This window comes from Dichomitus squalens (genome assembly GCF_000275845.1).
Source record: "Dichomitus squalens LYAD-421 SS1 unplaced genomic scaffold DICSQscaffold_4, whole genome shotgun sequence".
NCBI classification, from domain to species: Eukaryota; Fungi; Basidiomycota; class Agaricomycetes; order Polyporales; family Polyporaceae; genus Dichomitus; species Dichomitus squalens.
This window is the reverse complement of record NW_006766886.1, coordinates 348781-371474: the sequence shown is the minus strand read 5'-3', so window position 1 is coordinate 371474 and position 22694 is coordinate 348781. Positions and strand designations below refer to the sequence as shown.

Below are 22694 nucleotides of genomic sequence, written 5' to 3'. Positions count from 1 at the left end.
GGGGAATGTCTTGCTGATCGCTCTCGTCCTTGCTCGCAATCCATTCCTTTTCATCTCATTCACGATGACGGCGGCATATCCGACTCCAGAAGAGACAGCCGTTGTAGCGGCAGCGGAAAGACTCATGACAGAGACGATGGCAAGATACGATCCGTCTCATGACGCGTACCACGGTCTGTGCCACAGCTCTGTGTTTGTCTAGTAATGTCATATTCAACCCCAAATTCAATGGTCTGTAGTCCAGCGCGTCAGAAAGACGGCGCTGAAGCTTGCGCGTGCAGTACCCGCTAGTTTGCCTCAAGATAAGCAGCCCGACTTCTTAACTATTGAGGTCGCGGCTCTCCTGCACGACGTCCTCGACAAGAAGTATGTATCGGCGGAGCAAGCTGCGGACCCTTACGCGTTTTTCGTACCGTTCTTTGAGAAGGTTGCGTCAGAAAGCGGGTTGGACCTCATCAAGGACGGCCGTGCGCGTGTCATAGCGCGTATAGTCGACAATGTTTCCTGGAGCACTGAGAAGAAGAGGCTTGCAGCTGGTCAGGTAGAAGATTGGCACAGACAATGTGTCGAGCTCCACTGTGTACAAGATGCCGATCGTCTAGATGCGATTGGTGCATTCGGTGAGCGGTGCTCTTAATTTTAAGGCGTACAGGACTCAGGCGTTTCATGAATGTCAGGGATTTTGCGGTGTGCGGCGTATAGTGCGGCTACGAATCAGTGAGTCTCGCCCATCAGTCAAAGACATTCTGTCTAATTATGTATGACATCAATTCACAGCACGTTGCACGTCCCCAGGGATGACCCTGCGTACGATGCTTCCGCCATCGCTCACTTCTACGATAAGCTGCTGCATATCCGTGAGCGGTTGAAGACTGAGCCTGGTAAAAAGCTTGCGGAGAAGAGGCACCAGCTTGTAAGTCTTCGAGACACGTCTCAGCACGCAGTGTGACATACGTTCCTCTTTCAGATGCTGGAGTTCTTGCAAGCTGTGGACGAGGAGTACGACGTGAACGCGTGAAGACACTGATTATGATGGCCGTCAACCTGACGACGAATTTGATGTACGAACACTCATTCGTTCGCGGAAATCACGACCACTGGCAACTTCAAGTTGTTAGCGTAACCATCGCAAGGTTCGCCTCATGTAACTGGGTCCTCTGCTGTCGGGTGCCGCGTTGTGATCGTCTTGACTTATGTGGACGTGTACTAGCTGTGCCACAATCTTGTCGTTTCGAAATCCTGGAAGCTGCTGTTCCTCTCCGCCTATCACTGACATCATATCTGGTGTCCGACCATCTGCACGTACCAGCATAACGGCAGATTGCCACCAGAACCACAATGACGTCCCGGTATGTCATGTAGCGATGTGGTCTGGGCTCTACAATTGTACTATCAACTTCAATACTCGAGGCGGGCTCGCAGTACAAGGGCGACACCACATTAAGCGAGCGGCACTGTTATGGGAACGCTTCTAGGGTAGTAGGATCGCAAGGATAGCACCTCACGAGCGCATGATGGGCAGCTCATAGCAAAGAAATCGCTTGCAGCCAGTGATGGTCATGGCGCCACCTTGGCGATGGCACATAGGATATAATTGTTCCTCCACCCCCGTGCAAGGCTTTCTTATCTCACGCCTGCATGACACTGGTTACTGAGGCGGCACTGATACGCCTGATAGCAAGGAATTGAGCAAGTTAGGACACGTCGTCTTCAGGCAGCATTAGAGGGGTATAAAAGGTGCGTCAACTCATTCTATGCTCCTTGCCTACTCAACAGCATCATCCAAATGTCCAACAGTTCTCACCACGGCTCTTCCTCCAGCGAGTCCAACCGCTCTCGTGGCACTAATACTAGTGGCAACACCCCTCTCAGCCCGCACTATCTCCCTTTTCTGATCATCAAGCTCTCCCGGGAGAGCAGAGGTCGTTCCTGTTCGGAGGTAGCGATGACTCCTCCAACATCAGTCGCCCTTCCTCCGACGAGGCATCTGTCCGATCTGGCGTTGGTCTCGCGCCAGCGCAGCCTGTTACTTCTACCAGCTACGCTCCCGGTCGCTCAGGTCGCACTCATGAAGGACAGCTCTCCTCTAGCACTTTTCAAGCACCGATCTCCCAGCCAGGCATGAACAACTCCGCGAATACCTCCTCTCATCACATCCGGAGTAGCCAAGCCCGACCTGGTGATGATCAGCAGAACTTCACGAATGCTGGTTCTGCCAGTCTCTCTCCCACTTACGCCTTCCCTCCCACTCTCAATCCCGGCCGCGGAGATACTCGACAAATGCATGCCGCTACCCGGGGCACGTTCACTACTTCACGTCAACCCCAAAGTTTCCTTCATATGGACAGCAGTGGCTCCAACACCCCCGACTCCTACCTGTCGCCAAGCATGAGCCCTCATCCCTCTGAGGAAGGTGAAGCCAGGAAGATGCGCAGACGGTCAGAGGAGATCAGGCAGAACCATAGCCAGTGGGTCCACAAGCCCCATCGTAGCGTATGTGTGTCCTAACTTTCGAGAGAATTGACGACGCTAACAATTGCTGCCCCCCGGCGACGGCTAGGCGTGATCAAATTATGGGAGGGTGAACCTATTTGTCGCTACTTAGCCGCTTGCGCTTCCCATCGTTTTCAGCTACAATGAGCCTAGACCATCCATTTCTCTAGAACCACGTGTTGGTCATTCACTATAACAACTTATTCACGTTCCTCTCCTGTGTACTACGAAGATGACTGTAGAACTCATATTTGAGCACCCAATACTACACACACCCACATTACTAGAGGACTTTGCCCATCTACATTCAACGCTGTCGTCGTTGATTGAACTCAACAACAAGCGCAAGTCATTATTGTAACATCATCTACATCTACATAAAAGCCAGGATCAGTACCATTGTTCCTCAAGCGTGTCTGATCCATCATCATGTGCAGTCTTTCTACATGCAGTCCTCCTATCAGATTGCCCAAGACATCGACAGCTCGATTTCTCTCGCGTCCGCTCCACCGCGGCTGTGTCCTGTGGCCAAGGAGGTCCTCCTGAAGGATCAGGGCGGTCTTGTAGAAGTTTGGAGACAACTTCACACGCATCTCCGTTTCCACTAGTGCCCGCGCCAAAGACGAAGTAACCGTTGATGATATGGTCTACATCATCCGAGAACAGCATCAAGAGAGGATCGCTGTCCCGAAAGGGTCGTAGATCTGTAGATTGAACGGACGGCGTAGCAATCACATATGGCGGCGTCTTGATGCGCTTGTGCATCGTTGTCAGATCGGCGTGGCCCTCGTAAGGCAGGAATCGGAACAGGCGTTGCAAGTCTGAAGAAGGCAGCTGAAGGAGCACTCACTCCGTGGGGGTTCCACCCAGCCTAGGATACGATCATGCTCGATGATATCCGTCTCGCCTTGACCATGGCACATCCACGCTCGGAAGTATTCTTGAGGATCCTTCAATGTGTGCATATCGCACAATCTATGAGCACGTCGGCTACCGTCAGGATCCGCGATGGACAGTGCTGGGAACCTTCAGTGATTGTAGATATGCTGATCTATGACACTTAACTCACCAACAGATGAGTCCCCCACTCCCACTGCCCACATGAACTGATGGGTAACATTCACAAGTGCAGCCGCCAACGTACTTCTGTTGAACGCACCAAGTAGACGTTCTCTGTACTTCTCTGACTCGACGAGGGCTCGGGCCTGCTCCTCACGAAGCGCATTTGGGTGGCGGCAAAGCTTTCGGACTGCCTCACCAATTAGCCCGTTCAGGGCTTCGACCATTTGCGACAGCATGGATGCAATGATTGGCTGTGCTACCTCCATATTTCCCCAGTCAAGCTGGTTGGAAAGCGTATTCTCCAAGATATCCTCGAGCGCCAGGCGAATGCCGTTTGGTAACTTCCTCGTAACACAGTCTGCTGTTGCCGGCCCCCCGTGGCCTAAACAGTACGCAAGAAGTGAGACAATAGGTGTTTCAAGGATGACAAATACATACCATCGCAGATAGCGAGGAAGAGCCATTTCTGTCCCAGAATCTCCCAACTCTCGCAAACCATACGATCCTCGTTGGGTTTATCGTGAAAGGGCTGGGACGTGACGGCATCGACTCCGAAGTCTGTCTTGCTGGAGATGTATACGGCCGCGAGCCGCGATCGCAGGTCTTCAATGTCAGATATGAACTTGAAATTCTGAGCCTTGAGAGTATGGTGTGAAGTTGATCTGCTACTTATGACCAACCTGTTCCAGGTGAGGGAAAACGCCGAGTCTGAAGTGTCTTGGCTGCATCAGAAAACACATGATTTTGTAATCCTCAGTCCGATAAGTCACATCGCTGTCTCCTCAGCGGTCTAACTAAGCCCACTAGCCACTTGTACATATTCTAGGTCTTGCCTTACTTAGATGTATCCTAACCTGACACGGTTGGTTCGAGCGCTCAATTGCGCTTGGTCTGTTGATACTGACCCTTACTCTGCCAATGAATTCGACTCGGAGGCATTACTGATACAGTCACTATAAGATGGAGCTACAAATACAGATCTAGGTGAATACCCATGTATCGATGGAAGGAGTGTTCTATGACGTCTGTGATGGAGAAGGCGGGTCTGCGAAGGAGCAGATGACAATGGACGTATCGTCAATGTGAAGGCTAGGGTATGCAGTCCGATCTGCTAATAGGTCCTGGTCCATGACCATTTGCAATATTCGTGTGTCGGTCCCTCCGACAAGATTTCCCAGAACGTCCAGAGCCCGGTTATGCAGATCGCCGCTCCACCGAGGATCGACGGAGAACCCGAGCAGTTCCTCAACGCTCTTGTCCACATCGTCTTGCAGTAGGACGGCAACGGCACGGGCAGGCTCGATGATGTCCCTTGGCTTACTCCAAGCGTTGAAGTAGTATCGAGATCTGTTGAGTAGTTTGTCGACGCCGTCCGTGAAGATCATAAGGACCGGTTGCTGCTCCCAGAAGGCCTCGAGGTCGATAAATTGTACGAAAGGGTCTGCTGTGATATACGGCGGAGATCGTATGCGTTCCAGGACGCTATCCCTCAAGGTCTGAGTGCCAAATTCGGCAGAGAGAAGTCGGAACAGGCGGTAGGAATAGTCTACCGGTAGCTTGAAGGCAAAATCTCCAATCGCTATACGGTCGAACCTGCTCATTACAAATTACTCCACCAGCTATAGCTACAAAACTCACCCCGTGTCACTGCAAGTGAGCCTAGCACGCGACCATGCTGTATTATTGCCTCTCCAGCGTGGTCCTTCAGGGTGTCATCGCGCTCTGGTGAATGTCGTACGCATAGCTCATGAGCCGACCGTTTACCATTATCGTCTACAGTTGACAATGCTACCTGTGTTTTCAGCCTTCCGCCACAACATGGAGACACTGTGGCGCACTGACCTAATGTGGAGTCGCCGACATTCATCGTCCACATGAACCTATGGTGGAGATTCACGACGGCGGCTGCGAGGGTCGTACCTGCATATGCACGTTGTAGTGCGTCCGGGTACTCCCAGACTATGCGGCGGGCCTGTTTGGCAGACAGCTGGCTGGGGGCCGGGCAGACCGTCTGCACGACGTAACCAAGCTCACGATCGAAGTCCTTGATACATCGCGCGAGCTCTGAAGAGATGAAGTCGAACTTCTCAAGGACGCTCTCCCTATCCGGCCGGCCTTCCATGTGGGTGTCTGTAATATGCTGAAGTGCTGAAAGGATACGACTAGGTAAATGGGAGGCGGTATATTTCGCAGTTGTTGCTCCACCATGGCCTGATACACAGGGGATACGTCTAGCAGTTTAGATGACTCCAATGAGGAACGTCGGGCTACATACCGTCGCAGACCGCTAATAACAGCCACTCCTGACCATGTATGTTCAACTGGTGCATCACCAAACGATCCTGATTAGCTCGCTTGCGAAGGGGTTGGAAAGTGACCGTATGGATTTCAGCACCAAGGCCAGTGTCCACCGTCCTCGCCGAGTAGAAATGCGCCAGTTTCCTTCGAAGCTCCTCGAAGGAGGGCATGAGAGGGAGAGGAGAAGGACTGAGGGGTGAAACGAATACGCTCCATCCTAGGGTCGCCACAAAGTACCCAAGCTTGAGAAACGATGGCACACAGCTGTTCACATACGTTCATCGCTCAGGGTTCATGATGATGTTCACAAGTCGAGATGTTCGACGGGCGTTTGAGAGCTTCGTGCTCCTAAACGCCCGCTCTGCGATCCATCTTGTATAGCATCCATCTACCATCGCCCGTCGCAGCACCTTTTCCTGTGCATTGAACCGAGGCAGCATGTCAGAAGGCAAAAGAAAGGCTGACGGTAGAGATAATGGCAGGCGTAGATTCAGATCTGTGAGCTGCCCTGTTGTCTGGCTGTCTTGGTCGTTCTTAGAGCTTTCCTCATTTTAGGACGGAACTCCGATATGGGGCCAGAGACACATCGAGGGACCAGGTGTGTGGGTTACATGTGTAAAAGGCAAAGAGAAACAGACTGTTGGGGAGTTGTACGATGTGTTCGAATCTGTGAGTACAGCGGCGCATACGTCTTACGGGTTATGCTCAAGCGCGTCTGATCGGCTCCCAGCTTGCCAAACAATTGTGGCCCACGGAATCTGCCAGCACCGCTGATGAACCGCAAGACTCAGATTTTGATGATGAAGAAGGCGGAGGTGCGGATGACATCGAAAAGCAAATCGCGAAAGAGGTTGCGTCCATGAAGCGACCGCGGAAAGAGACAAGGTTCGGTATGTCCCCTCACAGGTTGGTCTACGACGCTGCTGACGCTTGTAACAGCTAATTGCCAGACGAACACGCCTTGCGGTAGACATATACACATGCGGTAGACGACCTCTAGACTGATCTAGCCGACCTAGTCGTCTTCATTTCGTGCAAGCCACCTGTGGATCCCGTCCGGCTAGTGGTGACGCACGTTCAAAATGTCGTAGACACGGGAGTCACTCAGACACGGTAAGCATTTGGGCGATAGTGGCAGCACACTCAACCTCACATGATGCAAGATATACCCAACGTCTCACGCCGGTATCTGGAAGTTGTGTCGCAAACGCCTCAGAGATCCGGTCCCTGTTTACGCGGATTGTCAATGATGCTCTTGCGGCAGAACCCGATAAGAAATTCAAGGTAGCCTGCCTCTTACTTTGCATCATGAGCGCGGCTCATACCATTGTAGTACAAAATTGAGTTGCGGATGCGCAACCACAATACAGTGACTAGAGACAAGCTCATACCCGAGCTAGCGAAGTGCGTTCCAGAGGGCCATACAGTGTCATTGGACGACCCGGAGCTCTTTATTCTGGTGGAGATCTTCAAGGTACGCTCGCCTGATGCCTACCCAATCGTCAGACGCGTCATGTCTCGTCTGACATCTGTCGCACAGAGCGTGTGCGGCATAAGCGTGGTCAAGGACTACTACACGCTCCAGAAGTTCAACGTCATGGAAATTGCTAATACAAAGAATCTTCGGAACGGGGACGCGACAGGTCGTATCCCTGGGAAGCAGAAGGAGGAAGGTGCTCCGACTGCCGTACCTACCCCTACCGAGACGGTTGCAGAGGTTCAGTAGGAAGGCCGTGTATGATCCTACGAGCGATAGATGTAGCATAGCACTTGAGTACTCATGGTTACCTTTGACCCAGCTGCATGCTGGTCCGGTGTAAATGGGCGCTTCTGAACTCAATCAAGTAACTGTCTTGCTTCATGCTCAGTAGTCTCGACTCTCGACCTACCTATACCGCCAGCTGCACTCTCCAACTTCAACGGATCCTGCTCCGTATAATCCCCTCAGACAGTAGGCGACTGCAGTTCATTCCCCAGATTGGACGTCTGATCCGGCCCGAGGTCGCACATCACGCTTGCTTCCATCTGTGCAAGTATTCTACTTAATCACTAAGGCATACGACCTACGGCACTTCCTCACTCTAACTCATCTGCTGTGTCCTTTGACTCTCGCCGAACATGGGTGATCTCGTCGATTCGATGCTCGATCTGATGCGGCGTCTGCCACCGACGCACGTCGAGGAGAACGTCGCCTCGCTGGTGGCGATGTGCCCGGACTATGCAGAAGACCTCCTGGGCAGTGTCGACCAGCCACTGAAGGTGTTGACGGATCGCGCAACAGGGAAGGAGTACCTCGCGTGTGACTACAACAGGGATGGAGACAGCTACCGGTGCGTTGTCTTTGTGTGCCGGGGGCTTTGGGCAGTACTCTGCCCAGTACACGAGAAGTCGGACGTATGCCAGTGCTTACAAGCGCAATCGCCTCTTAGGTCGCCGTGGTCAAATGAGTACGATCCGCCCCTCGAAGACGGCACTGTCCCAACTCCGAAGCTGCGCAAGCTGGAGATCACCGCGAATGAGGCGTTCGACACCTATCGCGAGATGTGAGTCGCACTCTCTGTCTGAGCAACAGGCCACGTCGCGCATGTCCTGCACAGGGTCTGACCACATGTGACTAGGTACTATGAAGGCGGCGTGTCCTCCGTCTTTCTTTGGGATCTGGACGACGGCGGGTTCGCAGGCGTAGTCCTACTCAAGAAGAGTGTGTCCCTCTCTTGCCGCGTCCCCGTTCAATATTGATCAAGCCGGGCCATTGATGCTGCAGCGTTGACCCCGCAAGCCCCCGGAGAGCCGTCTGGTTCATGGGACTCTATTCACGTCTTTGAAGCGGCGGAGCGTGGTCGGCAAGCACACTACAAGCTCACCTCCACCATCATGCTCCAGATGATCGACAGATCAGCTTCGACGCGCACCAGCAAGGAAGATTCGACGGTGACCAAGGGTGGCCGAATTGCCTCCAGTGAGAAGCCCGAGCAGGACGGTGCGAAGCGAGACGGGGAGTTGACGCTGAGCGGGAGCATGACGCGCCAGACCGAGCAAGACTTCCCTTTGCAGGACCAATCATCGCATATAACGAATATCGGTCGGATGATTGAGGAAATGGAGATCAAGATGCGGAACTTGCTGCAGGAGGTGCGTTCGCTCCAATGTCAGGCTGTCGCTTACCATGTAATCACGCTCTTCCACATTCAAAGGTCTATTTCGGCAAGACTCGGGATGTCGTTTTTGACCTGCGGTCTATCGATGACCTGGAGAAGGCAAGGAGACAGCGGGAGTTGCAGAAAGAGCTTGTTGGATTCATTAAGCGGTGATATACGGACGGACGCCTGGGGAAGTGGTCATGAACAGACTTGTACAAACAACACAACGCATCTTGCACCGAGAATCTCTGCATCTTTATGGAGCTGATGTGTACCAAGAAGCTTACGAGGGCTTAGAATCCTGCTTCGCCTTGCGCACTGAGTTTGCGGCCGCAGAAGACGCGTGACAGCATGATGCCCTTACAGAGCCATGTCACTGTCACTGGACGCGGTAAGCCGGTTCGCGCGCGCTGCGCCACTTATGTCGCGTCCACGATCTGAGCGTCGGTGGCAACCTCGTTGTTCCCCTCCGCGTGGCAAACCCCAAACACGATAGCACTTTATTCTGAGCTTTACATACCACACGAATAGCTTGAGGATATATCAGCTACGACAACTCGGCTGCACTATGACATTGTACTTGGATTCACTCCAGCCACTTCTCCCCGATGACATCCGGAAGCAACTTGACAATGGTCTCCTTCCTGAACTCAAGACAATTGTCGAGACTCTCCTGCGTCTCGTAGTTGGTGCGGAAGCACCGGCGATCGGGGCATTGCCAGGCTGGGCCGACCTCCAGCCTCGCGTCTCCAAGATCGTAGACGACCTGAAACGCGGTGAACACACCCGCTCTAGCCAGAAACGCCCCCGGGACGACGACTCTGCTACATCGTCCAAACGCGCCAAGACGGATGAAACCGCCCCCTCTCCCGAAGACGACACCCGCGTGTACTCGCTACATGGCGTGTCCGTCTCGACGCCCATCCGCAAGAAAGTCAACATCGACATCCACCGGTCCTCGATCCGCCTCACGAACCCCGCATCCCAAAAGGAAGAGTACCCTCCCATCCCCATCTCCTCCCTACAACGTGCCTTCCTCCTTCCCACCCGTGGGAAGTCAAAACCCCACTGGTCCGTGGTCCTCCTTTCCTCCGACGTGCCTGCTTCTGTGCCCAAGGGCGCCGCTGCCGCGAGGGACAAGGATGCGACGTCCGCCCCCCTCGTGTTCGGGCTTGACGCAACACTAACATCCGTCCTCACGACATCGACGGCCGATTCGACCGCGACGTACCCCAAAGGCCAGCCCTCGCTCCCCTCGCTCCGCACGTTCCTCTCCCACCTCCCCATCCCCGCGCATGAGCCCTCGACGGCCGTCTTCCGCAGCGCGGCGGGCAGCCAGGAGGGCGACGGCGTCGCGGGCGTCGAGGCGTACCGCGGCGCGAAGGAGGGCACGCTCTGGTTCCTCGACGACGGCGTCCTGTGGGACGGCAAGCCGTGCGAGTTCTTCGCGCTCGAGCACCTCGCACCCGTGTCGCAGGGCCAGGGCGGCGAGCAGGTCGTCGAGGGCCTGCGGACGCTCACTGCCACCGGCCGGACGTGCTCCGTCATCCTGCGGCGAATAGGCGGCGGTTCGCCGGTGGATGGGAACGCCAAGGACAAGGACAGGAAGAGAAGCAAGGCGGGTCATGACAAGGGCGAGGCCGATGGGGAGGATGCGAGCGGCGACGAGGAGGACCGTGCGGTCGACGTGGACTTTGGGATGGTCGACGGGCGGGAGCAGGAGCCCATCGGACGGTGGATCAAGGCGCGCCGAAATCGCTTCGGGCGCGCGAAACAACCGTCGCCGACGTCGGACGGCACAGATGCGCCGGACGCCCTTCCTGATTTGAAGGGGAAGGGAAAAGCAGTCGCGCGCGACGAGGATCCTCGGAGTGAGGATACGGAGGATGAGGAGGATGAGGACTTCGAGGTCACCAGCACGGACGTCTCGGATGAAGACAGCGGCACGGAATCGGAGTCCGACGGCGACGCGAGCAACGACGAAGGTGATTGCAGTGCCGAGGGCGAGGACGACGAGGGGGACGCGAGCGATGATGCCACGGGGGACGAGATGGACGTCGCCGAAGAGGGGCTCGATCCAAAACACCACCCGCTCCTGCGCCCCGGCGCGATGCCGCGCATGTCGCGCGCGGCCATGGAGGCGGTGGTTGGTATGGTCGAACAAGACATGATGGGTGGTGGGAGACGAGGGCAAGCCGCAGCGACAGACAGCGACGAGGATGAGGAGGATGAGCTTGATGACTAGTCTGTATATTACACAGCTGGATTCAGGTATTTGCGCATCATGTATGTATGTACACGGCAATATAGTACTTGCGGATTTTGTGGAGCAAATGACCGCTGCGCGTATATTGACATGCTTACAATGATCTTGCGTGGATCTTGCATAGCCCGCGACGACACTAGTGGCGCCCTACTACTACGTACACAGTCTGCAGACATCCAACATGTCCCCCGTGCCTGGTGTATACATGTATACACTACTTAACATAGAACAGGTGACGCACTGACGCCGGCTAATTGTTCGCAAAGGCGATGTGGGTGGACAAAGTGGTTAAAGCCCTCCACGGCATATTCATGGACCCTGCGGTATAACATATCTCACGAGACGGGACAAGAGCGCCACGGCATCCAAATTATGATAGCTGTAACCAGGACAGCGTTTTACAAGCCAGTATGGGTACAGCGACAGCGAGGACAGTGGGGAATAATACTTTATGATGAGAGAAGCGTCCCGAGGTGACAATAAACATGGCATGGGCGATCGCGCCGTCCGTATGGGGTGGGGGAGGCTCGTCTACCAGAGTAGTATACACGACATGGAGTAGGAGAGGGGAAAGGGGGCCAATCAAACAGTACGGACGAGGAGCTGATGTGGTGGTAGAGGACAAACGACAGTAGCTTACAATGGGGAGTGGTCTGGGATGACTACAGAAGCTCAGGGGGGATGGAGGGAAAGAAAGAACGTATAGACAGCGTGAGACAAAGCCGCAAACGAAAGTGCTGGTACAGTAGTCGGAAGCCCGTGTGTGCGGAAGGATGATGTGGGACATGAGAGGATAATAAGGTTATCGTGGACGAGGCATTAAGGGCGAGAGCCTAGACGAGAGCGGCGGATTTAAGGTATCCACGGAATATTGAATCGCGAACGTCGGTGATGATGCTCTGCATCGCCTTCGTATCCTAGAGAAATTGTCAGTCGGTGCATTGCTTGGATATGAACAACGTGACTCGTACCACAACGCTAGTCAGGTGAGTGAATAGCACCCGGTTGCTCTCGTTGTTCCGACGGTGAACCTGAGCAAAGTGGGCCTTAAAGTACGCCACCACCGCGTCGTACTCATTCGCGCGATCGCCATAGGATGTGATGCTACAGGAAAGTTAGCTTTGGTACAATACGATGCTTGCGCATATACTCACTACTTATTGACTTTCACGCCAGCCGCCAGCTTCGCTTTTAGAAGATCAGTCTTGTCTACAGTAGGCAATACCAATCAGCTCTCCGGCACCAATGGTCCGTGGTCAAGACGTACTCAAGAAGAGAACCAAATGCGCCCTCTTGAGTAAGACGTTCGAGCAGATCTGCTTGAACAACTGAAGCGAGTCATCTACTCGGTTCGTTCTCGGGTCCTCGTCCAAGTACTGCGCACGAAGCCGCATACATTCAATTCATGCTCCAAAGAATGAACAGAAGCTGACCCACCTGGTCGAAAGCGCTGACAGGCGCTAAGAAGATGATCGCGTTGCTGAACACTCAACGTCAAAAATGGGGTTCTCGGTTACAATATTGCCACGTACGCATCATCGAAGTAGGGGATCCAGGAATGCCGTTGACCGCGAGCGCCGCCAACATCGTACAAATGCCACCGTACCGTTCGACCATGCACGGACATATCGAAGATGTGCTCGGCGACACCCATCGTCTGGATGCGTGCATGCAGGATATCCTCTACAGTCACAATGTTGGTGAACTGGAACCTGGGATACCAGTGCATAGAAAGCATACCTGTCGTGGGAACGTATCCTGGGCTTGACACCCTGACGAGATTGTCCAAGAAACTATCATAAAGCGATCAGCGTTCGTCCTGCAACTCTGCACCACGGCAATGGCTCGGTCAGGTACTTACTAGTCCGCCCATTCTTCAAGTTTGAGACGTCTGCGCTCGCGCAAGCGCTTCACGGCAGGCATCTCCCACAGCTCCCTGATGTCCGCCTGGGACGCATACAAAATCGACGCGATCTCGAGAATGAGCTTATCTTCCTCGGAATCGGCCCGCCGTGCCTGGAGCTCCAATCCGTTGTCCCGGTCCTCTGTGGAACCACGATTGCCAGAGAAGCTGAAGCGACCGCCGCTGGTGGCTCGTTCGCGCCCCCTGCCGAATGGGAGGCCCTTGCTCCGTGACTGCCATCCAGTGCGAACAAACACGCTACCCCTGCCGGAGCCAGAGACATTAACACCACCGGAGAGACGATCTGCCAGTTGTGATTCAGCAGCCAAGAGAGGCGATAGGCGCGCGCGCAGGACGGCGACCTGTTTCTCTAGGCTCGACGCAGAGGGGGAAAGAGACTTCTCGTCGGAGGCGGCCACAGGAGCAAGGTTGGCAGGCAACAGATCCGACGGGGTGAACTCTGCAAATTCGTCCTCATCATTGTCGTTGTCGGGGGTTGATTCGAGGGCTTCAACGATACGGCGAATCGGGCGGGCGATGTTGAAGTAGATTACAGTTCGCCAAGATAGCCGCTCTGCGTCAAGCGAGCCAGGGGTGTAGAGCAGCTGGAACTGCTTCTGAAGGGTGGACTTGCCCGATTCGGCCTGGCCGAGTAGGAGCAACTATCGAGCATCAATGAATCAGTAACTGATTCGGCGACGCATACATGCTAGAAGCGCAGTGGCGAGACCCTCCGTTGCGCAGCGGACGTCGAGCCCATGGCTTGGGGCATCGTAACCACGGCGCTACGCGTCATGCGAAGGGGGAAATGCGTGGGACGGGCAACTTACGCGAATGTCCTGCTTGCTCTTGCGCAAACGCTCTCTGTCTGCCTTGATTTCCTCATCAATGCTGTCGTTGATACGCTTGGCCTCGGCCTCCCTCTGCAGCCTGGCTACACGTTCATGTTCGGTTTCGGAAGCGGGCGGCCTGAGGAAGGCGGTGAAGGGGTCACCATCGGTGTTGCTAGAGTGGACGGAAGGCGGCCTGGGAGTAGATATCATCGCGGAGGACGTTCGCGGACGGTGAGGGGAGGGCGGGTCGCGGGAGGCCCTGCGTTGTGGATGCTGTCGTGTAGGGAGGAGGGAAAGGGCGGAGCGAGAAGCAGCCCAGAAGGATTTATAGAGTTCATCGCTCGGACGCGCGCTGATGACGGGAAGGCAGTGAACCATCCCATCCCACTTCCTGTCACCCGGCCCTCCTCCCGGCCATCCCCCGGCCATCACCACCTTGGGCCTCCGGATCCGCGTCGACCGCCACCGCCCGGCGACAGTTGGCCCGCGTCCGCCGACGCGCCCTCCGTTCGCAACCCCGCGGCAGACCGATCGCGTCGATCGGGAAACACCACCCTCGGCCACGGCTCATTCGCCTTCGTCTCGAACATCGTCCATCTCTCTCCTTCCTCCTCGCTATCTCGACCGAGGCTGTGGGAAACCAACCCAGGATCGCCATGGTGCGCAGCGTTTCTTGCGCCGAACTGCATCATCCGTCGCTGATGTCCCCTAGTCAGTCACGCTGCATACCACTCATGGCGATATCAAAGTATAGCTTGTCTCGCGCCATCAGGTTTCCGCATCCGAACCGCACTGACATATCCTCTTATCTGCCCAGGTAGAGATATTTTGCGAAGCCGTACCCAAAACTGCAGAAGTACGCCGATACGCTCTGTCCACAGTATCAGGTCACTCTTGACACTGGCTCTCGTACCGTCCACCAGAACTTTCTTGCCCTCTGTGCATCAGGCTACTATGACGACACCCTCTGGCACCGGAATATCAAGGGCTTCATGATCCAAACCGGCGACCCGACTGGCACCGGCAAAGGCGGCCAGAGCATCTGGGGCAAGCCGTTCCCCGACGAACTTCGCTCCACTCTGAAGGTGTGTCCCATCATCCCGAAATGATGCTGACCTGATCATCTATGTCGTCCATGACCCACTAGTTCAACAACCGTGGGATCCTAGCCATGGCCAATTCTGGTCCCGACACGAACAAGTCCCAATTCTTCATCACTTACGCGAAGCAACCCCACCTCGACGGCAAGTACACCATCTTTGGCAAGGTTCGTCGACAAGAATGCCTTCGATTTCACTAAGCCTAACGCTATAAAATATCAACTGTGATGTTCCTAAACCAGGTGATCGATGGCGCGGACTCGACGCTGGACGCGATGGAACGTGTGCCGGTAAATGCGAAGAACAGACCACTGAATGAGATCCGAACAACCCACGTACGTGCTAATCCTCTGTGCCATGCCTCTGGATATCTTTCTCTCCCTGCCCTTGGTCCGTGCAATCCTCGCGCCATACGCACCCCACGTGCTGAATGGCGGGGGCGGCGCACTCCAGGGCGGGTTGTTACTCGATATCTCACGATGAGACAGATAGCCCTTCTTTGATCTGCGTACGAACATAGATGTGATGCGCTGACTCCGTCCGTACCTTTCATGCAACTGCAGGTCACGATTCACGCAAATCCCATCGCAGACGCGCAACTCGTCAGGCGATAATCCGCGCTGGCGCATGATGTGATAGGACTCTTTCGTCATAACCTGCGCAACAGTACTTACATATCAAGTGTGTGCGCCGCACCACGGAATCCCTCGGGACCTTCCTCCGCCTCCGCCGCCGTGAACATTTCAACTCCGTCCGGTGCACCGGCGTCGGAGGACCGGAGGCTGGAAACACGAAATTCAAACGTCCGCAACTACACCTTCCGACCCCGCAGCGTCCGTGTGTCGTCGGCCTCTGGCTCCCACGAATCAAACCGTTTTGTATTTGTACCTACATACGGAAATCCTGCTACCCTCGTACGTCTTCGCTGTCTGCCGGCATTGCTCCGCCCCTGCTTCTCTAGGCACTTTCCGAAGCAGTACTCGTGTGCTGTGCCCCCATGACTCCTCACTCGCACACCTGCGCATCTCCTGGCTGATTCGTCGCAATGGCCCCGTGCGCTTCTGCTATCCCTTGAGGCTTCCGCGGCGGGGTTTGTGGGGCGTTCAACATGCAGATGTGTCTGTCCATTCCTCATGCCAGTTGTTCCATCCGCGGCGCTATTCGCGGCCTGTGGCGGAGAGACTGCTAGGTACCGACCGGAGGATCGTTGCGCCAGCGTCCATGGAGAGAAGTGCAGATGCTGTTGTCGTCGAAAAGCAGGCCTGCGTTCCGCCGTGGATCGTGCATCGCGCAGGATCACCGTGCGTGGGTTCTATCACCGCCCGTGTGGTTCTTCGGCCCCACGGTCTCCCATGCATCGATGTCCGTCTTGCGTGGTCCAATGTGATTCAAGGATGCCTTCCGAATCTCCGAGAGGGTGACCTGTGCGATGACGATGCTGTGGGCTTACGAGGAATGCCAAGACCGTCGCTCCCGCTGCTGCTGCTGCACTGGTGGCGGCGCAGGGATGGGACCGCGGTACCTTACAGTTCAGTCTCCCGCGCTCCGGCCCCTTCCCCCTGATCAAGAAGCACTCAAGAGGTAAGACTGAGGCCAAAGAAGCCCATTTGCAAGCCATCTTTCGGGATGCCGTCAGTCGCAACGCATGTATGTTCGCCGTTGGCGATGCTTGTACTTCAACGGCGCCGGAAGAGTGAGTTTGCGCGCCATCTTCACTCCCTTCTTGCCTTGCCCGAGACCTCGCGACGAGGCAGAGCTCTCCTCCGTTCATCTGGCACCATGTCCTCGATAAGGACAAGGACATGAATGTCATGTTTCATGCATTGTCTCGGTGATTGTAGCGGGCGCTCCGCACTCGCGCGTCCCTTCCAGCGCACGCATATACACGTACTCCTGCACGGCACTCATGCACGTGAGGTCTATGTAGTTTTCCAAACCCAAAAGCATATGCGACCGTCCTTGCCTTTCTCGGAGGCACGGAGGTCGCTCCACAATATTGCGTGCCTTCGGCTGTGAGGCGATAAACGACGCCCACGCTCGGTTCACCAAGAAGCTTTTGACGTCCGGGTACGTAACCATACATTATGTCGTCTCTTCACACATCTTCACCTCGCTTCACTCGCCTCCCAAAGTGCACTGCATCGAGGTCTGTGTCAACCCCGAGCGATCTGCATCGTTGCAGTAATGCCGCGCGGTTCTGTCGATAGCCTCCGCCGCGACCACCCGGGTCATCCACACCAGCCTGGCCCGGCCCAGCACCACGAGTGAAACTGTTTTGTCCAGTCACAGAGGCCGCCGCGCGCACCTCGGAAGATCTGCCTGTGCGCCCCGCCAGGTCTGCGGCGACAGGGGCATTTTGGATTGAGCCGAGAGCCGTGGCGCGCGCGAACGAAATGGTGTTTCCTGACGTACGCTGAATTACGAGGGACGACAAGCTAGGTGTCACTCACCGCCACAACATGCTGCAATGTCAGCTTGTAGTAAGCCGTTGATAGGTTCCGGGGCAGCCTCGCCCTGACGAGAAGGCAAGAAACCGTAGATCAACGTCGGCCACGCGCACACGATACATTTACTACCACCGTTACGCCGGCAACCTCGGGGCTCCCGGCGAACCAGAGAAATACGGCGTGCCTGGGCACGTAATTTGTAGGCACGCGCGCGCGACGTCATGGCGACCCCTTACCTACAGTACTTGACAACCTCATGAAGAAGCTTGGAGCATATATATGGATTACGTGCGGCCGTAAATCGTGACATAACGTAGGAATAACATTACTGTGATTGACTGTTGGTGAACGAAAACACTGTGAGTGAGATGGGCATAGTACAGACGAACAACGATATACTTTTGGAACAGATCATGCAGTGACTCCCTTCCTCCCGCTCGAGAATGACATTGCACATAGCTTGTTTGGCGTTCGATTGATGGCGCTCTCGTTCTCTTGGATAGAAGAGCGTTCACTACGATTGAGCGGCTATAGTATGATAGCGTGTAGCTCTTGACAGTTGGGCAGCCGCTTTGAAATTGGCGCTCCTGGATGTCAGGAGCCAGGGTAGAAATTCTACCGCGCTGTGACCTGCTCCGTCCAGGTGGCGGGATTCCAATATGATCTACGGGCAAGCATGGACGATCAGGCCGGGCACTCGCCAGACTCGGATGCACGTGGCACGTGGGAGGTTGAGGAACTTACGAAGGCAGGTCAATCGTCTTGGGCGATGCCGGGTCGAGCGGTATGGAAGTCTCGACCCCGGAACCAATCGTAATGGGCATGACAATGCGGAGGGCGTTACCAGACCCAGGAAACTCCACGCGCAAGAGCAGCGTGTACTGTAGAACATGTTAGACGAGGATAGATATAGCAGGACTGGTGAGGATGACAACAGACCTTGATCTTGAGCTCCTCGGTGAGGAATGTCGGAGTGTACCACAGATTCATGTGCGAGTGGAAGGTCACGCTCCGCTGCCACCGCCCACGGTCCTGACGCCCCTGCTCAGGTACCCACAGGTAGTCCCCGATCTCTACCTCGACCGGTGGTATCGGTGTATGCGCCTTGGAGATGATGTCGACGACATGCTCTTCGGGATTCGAAGGCTTATACGGCGTCTCCATGTCGACAAAGCGGCGCATCTCAAAGTCCAGCTCGGACGCCGAGCGCGGAATCGGTGGGTAGAGGTTCTTGTCTGGGCCCTCGTTTCCTTTCCGCTTGACCGGTGCGGAGAGAGCGGTGATGATGATTGAATACGGGATGTCCGTGAACAGGGGGAACGTGTCCATATGGGGGACGATGAGCTGAAAGAGAGTGCGGATCGACGGGTTACAGATGCGCGAAAGCACGGGAGCGCGAGGTAACGTACCTCCATCTTCGCGTGCGAGTAATCGCCCCATGGATACCTCCGGATGCCACTCTCCACCTTCAGCCTGCCCCACTCGCTAGGCCATCCAAGCTTGAGCTCGGCGCGCGTCCCACTGCCGATCGGATCATTCGAGAGGACGACGATGGGGAACTTGACTGTCCTGTTGACGGCGAACGTCGCCGTTCTGACGCCAGTGACCTCGACGGCGTACCGTATATGGGCGTTGTTCATGAAGGTCTCGAACCCGAACGACGGCGGCGCGTCCGTAGGAAGTTGCAGTTCAAACGGGATGCTCATCACGTCCCCGAGCGCGGGGGGTCCGGAGCCATCGCGCACCCACAGTGTGGTGGATCTCCGAAGGAACTCGTTCTCGACTATCTTGAATTCTCGGGAATCTGCTGCAATGCGGTTCTTCCTACATGTTTGTCGATGCGAGGAATGCGCACGCGATGCGACATGAGGGGAGGAAGCCGACAAGCGAAGAAGCGTATCAGGTGATGCCAAAAGCTTAGCTGCGCCAAACAATCTGAGATGAGGCGGGAACTCACGTCAGGAGTGTTCCCTGCAACTCGACATATATGCGTTCGATGTCATCGTCTCGGAGGAGGTTGGCATCGAGCTCAAGCTCTCCAGTGACAGACGAGCCGGCGACATATAGCGTAGGAGGGATGTGGACCGTGAAGGCAGGCTTCTTGAAGTACTGCGAGTACGCAGAGAGGGAGGTCACGGACATAACGCCCCCGCTCGGAAGTCAAGACTGCAAGACAGACAATCGGAGGGACAAGGTGGGGATGTTGGTCGCGCGGGGTCGTCAACGAAGAGAGCGCATATCGCCCGCCAAAGTGCGGGTGGGGTCAAATGTTTACGACTTCGTGATGTGGTCCGTGAGCGCTTTGCGAGATTTGCGGCCAGTCAGCGAACGAGATGCCCGCGAGGATGAGAATCGGATGGAGCTTGACACGAGGGCGCAAGCCCGGAGAAACAATGATGACTGTACCGGAGACCAATTTCCCACTCCCGCAGACAGGCGTGGGTGATGCCACACACGTTCTCCGCGCCACGGCTCGCGGCTGGAGGCGCGAGCAGCACTAGAATACCGTGAACAGTCATAGTGAACGCGATAGGAGGGTTGACAGTTCAAGCAGTACACTAGTACTTGTTGGTAAGAAGGCCGAAATGACAAGCAAAGTGCCACATATGTACATGCAAGCAGGTGAGGCTAAAACCTTGTTCAGTTTCAGATCCGGCGGTAGTTCTCAGTCACGCGAGCTCTAGAGGAAGTAGGCCGGAAAGAAAGCTTGAGCAATACAGGTGCTACTCGGCCGATTCATTTCGCGTCCTTGTCGATTAGTGGTTAGATCATCACGTTGTGGAGACACAAGCCCGTGAAGACGGAGGCTCGAATCCTCCCTGGGACATCTTTTTCATGCTCTCCGTCTTCGGAGAAGCAAGAGACATGTGCAGCAATGGGTGTGTGGCCGGTCTAACGCTTGCAACACACAAGTTCAGACAGAAGAGCACGGGTGAAGGTACGAGGGCTTCATGTTCTGCCAAAGTCTATCAATGACCAAACAACGACACGACTATCCTGTCCCCCAGAGACGAGCCAACGCGTCCTCTCCTGCTTCTCCGCCTCACTCATCTCGTCGTCATCCTCGTAACCCTCCGCACTTACTGTAGCGGTATTCAATAGATCCGCCGGGTGAGAACGGGCGAACGCGACAGACTGGCAATTCTTCTTATGATACACGAGCGAGCCGAGCGACTTGAATGTCTTCGTCGAGTATAACCGCACCCTACGCAAAGACATGTTCAGATGTCTCATCATCACCACTGCTGGTGTGTTGAGCAGTTGCGTACCGTCCATCCCAACCGCCAACTGCGCACACACGGCCGTCATCACGGATACCGACAGCCCCATTCCCGGGGTGCTTTGTCCTGTGAGCCACGCATGCGGTGTTCAGTGATTCAGCTCGTTCGGCCTCCTGCAGCGTCAACGGCTTCAATGCGCGCCCCCATCACAAGCGATTACAAGCAGTACTTACGACGAGGTCGTACCGCCCGACGAGATGGTCAGCCGAGACCGACAACGCGAAGGTACCATCTCTGGACACCGTCATAGCCATTACTGTTCATACTTGCATGAGCTTTCACGGGGCACGCACGTGTCCGACCCAATGACACCTACCGGATTCCACATGAAGCCTTACGGACCATAGGACGTCCCATCCTCGGCCTTCGATAGATATTTCCTTATCCCCAGCGTATTCCCGCATCGTGACGCTCCCGTTCTCGTACCCGCATAGGAGCCGCAGCCGGGAACGGCCCGCCGAGTGGGGGTGGGGCACCATGAAGAGGTGCATAGACATGATGATGCCTGCCGCAACAGTACGTCCAGACGATCAGCATACTGATGCACACGTCCGGGCAGAAAAGCGGGACACAGGAGAGAGCAGGAGGAACCCACCGATGGGATTACGGACGCCCCGCCCGTCCGAGGCGGCTTGTTCTTGTTCTTGTTCCCGCCCTGCCTTCCCTATCGCGGCATGCAGCCGCTGCTTTCCCGGGAGCGTCCACACGTCCGCCTGTGCCCCAGTGCGATTTCAGCCCTCGAGACGACCGGCCCACTCCACGCGACACGTACGTGGGCAGACTCGACCAGGTTGGGGACGGCGATGAGCGCGTGCCGGTCCGCCGCCCGCCCGTCCCTCCGGAGCGAGAGCAAGGAAAAGCGGCAGTAGTTGAGCGCGTTCACGTCCATGGAGTAACACAGCTCCGGGGCCTGCAGTCCAGGCAAGGCCGCCGAACCCCCGGGGATGCGCGATGGCTCGCCGACCGCCTTCCAGACGTGCAGCTTGTTATCTCGCCCATGTCTAGCGCGCCGCGAGCAACGGTAAGAGTGAGTGCACGTCAGTTCTACGTTACGGTCATCATTCTGGTGTCGAGTGCACGAACGGACGTGATGATCTGGGCCTCCCATTCCTGGACTCCGAGCAAGCCGTCCGTGTGCGCCTTCCACGTCGCGATCGCCCGCAGGCTCCGCGTGGAGGTCACCACCACGGTGCCCGCTGCATCGCCCGAGTATATCCGCTCGTTGTCGTCCGAGAAGCAGACGACGTTGACTTGCGTGCCGTGGCTGCGAATGAGGTGTTTTGGGGTCGGCGGAGGCGGCGCTGCCATGTTAGCTAGATGCACGGCAGAGCGCACGACCTGCGAAGTGATTATGCGAGCACTGTGCTTGCTCGTCGATGCCAGCAAGTACAAGCGGCCGACGGCTACTTATGTACTGTCGAGATCCGGGTTGGCAGAGAGATCGCAGTCACTATTAGTGAGATCCAGGCCAGAACCAAGGCCTTCGGACGGTGCCGCACGTGGCGATTATATTGCACGCTGAGCCCGATGCGGATCTCGACGAATGTTGTCACGATCTTTTGCTGCACCGCGCTTCGGCGTGGTATATGGTTAGTCGACACCGAGTCGAATCTCGCATTTACTCAGGCTACAAGACCCGCCCGATGGCGCTGCGCGGTATACATGGCGATGCAGCGGGGACTGCTGTGGACTGTCATATACATACACAATAACCGATTTTGCATTCGATGTGCGGCGGACTACTGATACGGTAGACAGATCACGTATATGCGGGCGCGACGGCGAAGCCGAGCCGCGTGCAATTGCGGACGGAAATAATGCAGGGTTGGGTAAGGCAGAATTGAGCGAGTCGAGTGACGAGTGCAAGAAAC

General features: G+C 55.7%; 9 protein-coding genes and 1 non-coding gene across 10 annotated transcripts; 6 read left to right on the top strand and 4 right to left on the bottom strand.

The window, feature by feature from the left end:
* The first annotated feature begins 32 nt into the window (after positions 1–32).
* On the top strand, positions 33–1092 carry DICSQDRAFT_80115 (uncharacterized protein). The gene is made up of 5 exons (XM_007362304.1): positions 33–173; positions 240–620; positions 678–717; positions 778–913; positions 968–1092. Exons 1-5 carry the CDS (start codon positions 65–67, stop codon positions 1016–1018), a joined length of 717 nt encoding a protein of 238 aa, XP_007362366.1. The 5' UTR covers positions 33–64; the 3' UTR covers positions 1019–1092.
* Positions 1093–4571: 3479 nt separating this feature from the next.
* On the bottom strand, positions 4572–6023 carry DICSQDRAFT_99771 (protein serine/threonine phosphatase 2C; the record flags this gene model as incomplete). Its single annotated transcript, XM_007362303.1, has 4 exons — positions 4572–5134; positions 5194–5343; positions 5398–5766; positions 5831–6023. 4 exons carry the CDS (start codon positions 6021–6023, stop codon positions 4572–4574), a joined length of 1275 nt encoding a protein of 424 aa, XP_007362365.1.
* Positions 6024–6291: 268 nt separating this feature from the next.
* DICSQDRAFT_99768 (uncharacterized protein) lies at positions 6292–7666 on the top strand (the record flags this gene model as incomplete). Its single annotated transcript, XM_007362302.1, has 8 exons — positions 6292–6351; positions 6409–6522; positions 6584–6743; positions 6793–6819; positions 6873–6966; positions 7017–7137; positions 7187–7327; positions 7394–7666. 8 exons carry the CDS (start codon positions 6292–6294, stop codon positions 7577–7579), a joined length of 903 nt encoding a protein of 300 aa, XP_007362364.1. The 3' UTR covers positions 7580–7666.
* Positions 7667–7763: 97 nt separating this feature from the next.
* DICSQDRAFT_99765 (f-actin capping protein beta subunit) lies at positions 7764–9242 on the top strand. Its single transcript, XM_007362301.1, has 5 exons — positions 7764–8183; positions 8283–8396; positions 8472–8554; positions 8618–8985; positions 9048–9242. Exons 1-5 carry the CDS (start codon positions 7972–7974, stop codon positions 9162–9164), a joined length of 894 nt encoding a protein of 297 aa, XP_007362363.1. The 5' UTR covers positions 7764–7971; the 3' UTR covers positions 9165–9242.
* Positions 9243–10179: 937 nt separating this feature from the next.
* Positions 10180–11238, top strand: DICSQDRAFT_53054 (uncharacterized protein; the record flags this gene model as incomplete). Its single annotated transcript, XM_007362300.1, has 2 exons — positions 10180–10569; positions 10645–11238. Coding segments are annotated over 2 exons (984 nt in total), but the record flags the coding sequence as incomplete, so codon positions are not given.
* Positions 11239–11777: 539 nt separating this feature from the next.
* Positions 11778–14279, bottom strand: DICSQDRAFT_133318 (G-protein alpha subunit). Its single transcript, XM_007362299.1, has 9 exons — positions 13993–14279; positions 13121–13824; positions 13000–13052; positions 12792–12942; positions 12697–12739; positions 12527–12635; positions 12414–12468; positions 12231–12363; positions 11778–12176 (listed from the first exon to the last, which is right to left on the bottom strand). Exons 1-9 carry the CDS (start codon positions 14203–14205, stop codon positions 12093–12095), a joined length of 1545 nt encoding a protein of 514 aa, XP_007362361.1. The 5' UTR covers positions 14206–14279; the 3' UTR covers positions 11778–12092.
* Positions 14280–14581: 302 nt separating this feature from the next.
* DICSQDRAFT_80100 (peptidyl-prolyl cis-trans isomerase-like 3) lies at positions 14582–16026 on the top strand. The gene is made up of 7 exons (XM_007362298.1): positions 14582–14654; positions 14708–14743; positions 14813–14851; positions 14919–15080; positions 15143–15262; positions 15338–15430; positions 15659–16026. The coding sequence occupies exons 1-7, from the start codon at positions 14652–14654 to the stop codon at positions 15707–15709; spliced, it is 504 nt and encodes a 167-aa protein (XP_007362360.1). The 5' UTR covers positions 14582–14651; the 3' UTR covers positions 15710–16026.
* A 2256-nt stretch (positions 16027–18282) lies between these two features.
* On the bottom strand, positions 18283–19684 carry DICSQDRAFT_51958 (uncharacterized protein; the record flags this gene model as incomplete). The annotated part of the gene is made up of 4 exons (XM_007362297.1): positions 18283–18423; positions 18482–18886; positions 18952–19366; positions 19500–19684. 4 exons carry the CDS (start codon positions 19682–19684, stop codon positions 18283–18285), a joined length of 1146 nt encoding a protein of 381 aa, XP_007362359.1.
* Positions 19685–20287: 603 nt separating this feature from the next.
* DICSQDRAFT_t42 lies at positions 20288–20369 on the top strand. Its single transcript has one exon. It is a non-coding gene; the product is annotated as a tRNA-His (tRNA).
* Positions 20370–20491: 122 nt separating this feature from the next.
* DICSQDRAFT_152836 (WD-40 repeat-containing protein) lies at positions 20492–22179 on the bottom strand (the record flags this gene model as incomplete). Its single annotated transcript, XM_007362296.1, has 7 exons — positions 21911–22179; positions 21596–21824; positions 21419–21536; positions 21140–21328; positions 20997–21079; positions 20812–20936; positions 20492–20747 (listed from the first exon to the last, which is right to left on the bottom strand). Exons 1-7 carry the CDS (start codon positions 22129–22131, stop codon positions 20492–20494), a joined length of 1221 nt encoding a protein of 406 aa, XP_007362358.1. The 5' UTR covers positions 22132–22179.
* Positions 22180–22694: the final 515 nt, after the last annotated feature.

Excerpts from the sequence above, each read along its gene's own strand:
- DICSQDRAFT_133318 (XM_007362299.1), bottom strand. The coding sequence starts at position 14,205 with ATGATATCTACTCCCAGGCCGCCTTCCGTCCACTCTAGCAACACCGAT. Across the intron at positions 13,053-13,120 it reads CTTGAAGAATGGGCGGACTA|TTTCTTGGACAATCTCGTCA; the intron begins GTAAGTACCTGA and ends GCTTTATGATAG. Across the intron at positions 12,740-12,791 it reads ATCCCCTACTTCGATGATGC|CAACGCGATCATCTTCTTAG; the intron begins GTACGTGGCAAT and ends TTGAGTGTTCAG.
- DICSQDRAFT_80100 (XM_007362298.1), top strand. Across the intron at positions 14,852-14,918 it reads CCGTACCCAAAACTGCAGAA|AACTTTCTTGCCCTCTGTGC; the intron begins GTACGCCGATAC and ends ACCGTCCACCAG. Across the intron at positions 15,431-15,658 it reads ATGAGATCCGAACAACCCAC|GTCACGATTCACGCAAATCC; the intron begins GTACGTGCTAAT and ends ATGCAACTGCAG.
- DICSQDRAFT_99765 (XM_007362301.1), top strand. The coding sequence starts at position 7,972 with ATGGGTGATCTCGTCGATTCGATGCTCGATCTGATGCGGCGTCTGCCA. Across the intron at positions 8,184-8,282 it reads AGGGATGGAGACAGCTACCG|GTCGCCGTGGTCAAATGAGT; the intron begins GTGCGTTGTCTT and ends ATCGCCTCTTAG. Across the intron at positions 8,555-8,617 it reads CGTAGTCCTACTCAAGAAGA|CGTTGACCCCGCAAGCCCCC; the intron begins GTGTGTCCCTCT and ends TTGATGCTGCAG.
- DICSQDRAFT_80115 (XM_007362304.1), top strand. The coding sequence starts at position 65 with ATGACGGCGGCATATCCGACTCCAGAAGAGACAGCCGTTGTAGCGGCA. Across the intron at positions 718-777 it reads TATAGTGCGGCTACGAATCA|CACGTTGCACGTCCCCAGGG; the intron begins GTGAGTCTCGCC and ends ATCAATTCACAG. Across the intron at positions 914-967 it reads CGGAGAAGAGGCACCAGCTT|ATGCTGGAGTTCTTGCAAGC; the intron begins GTAAGTCTTCGA and ends TTCCTCTTTCAG.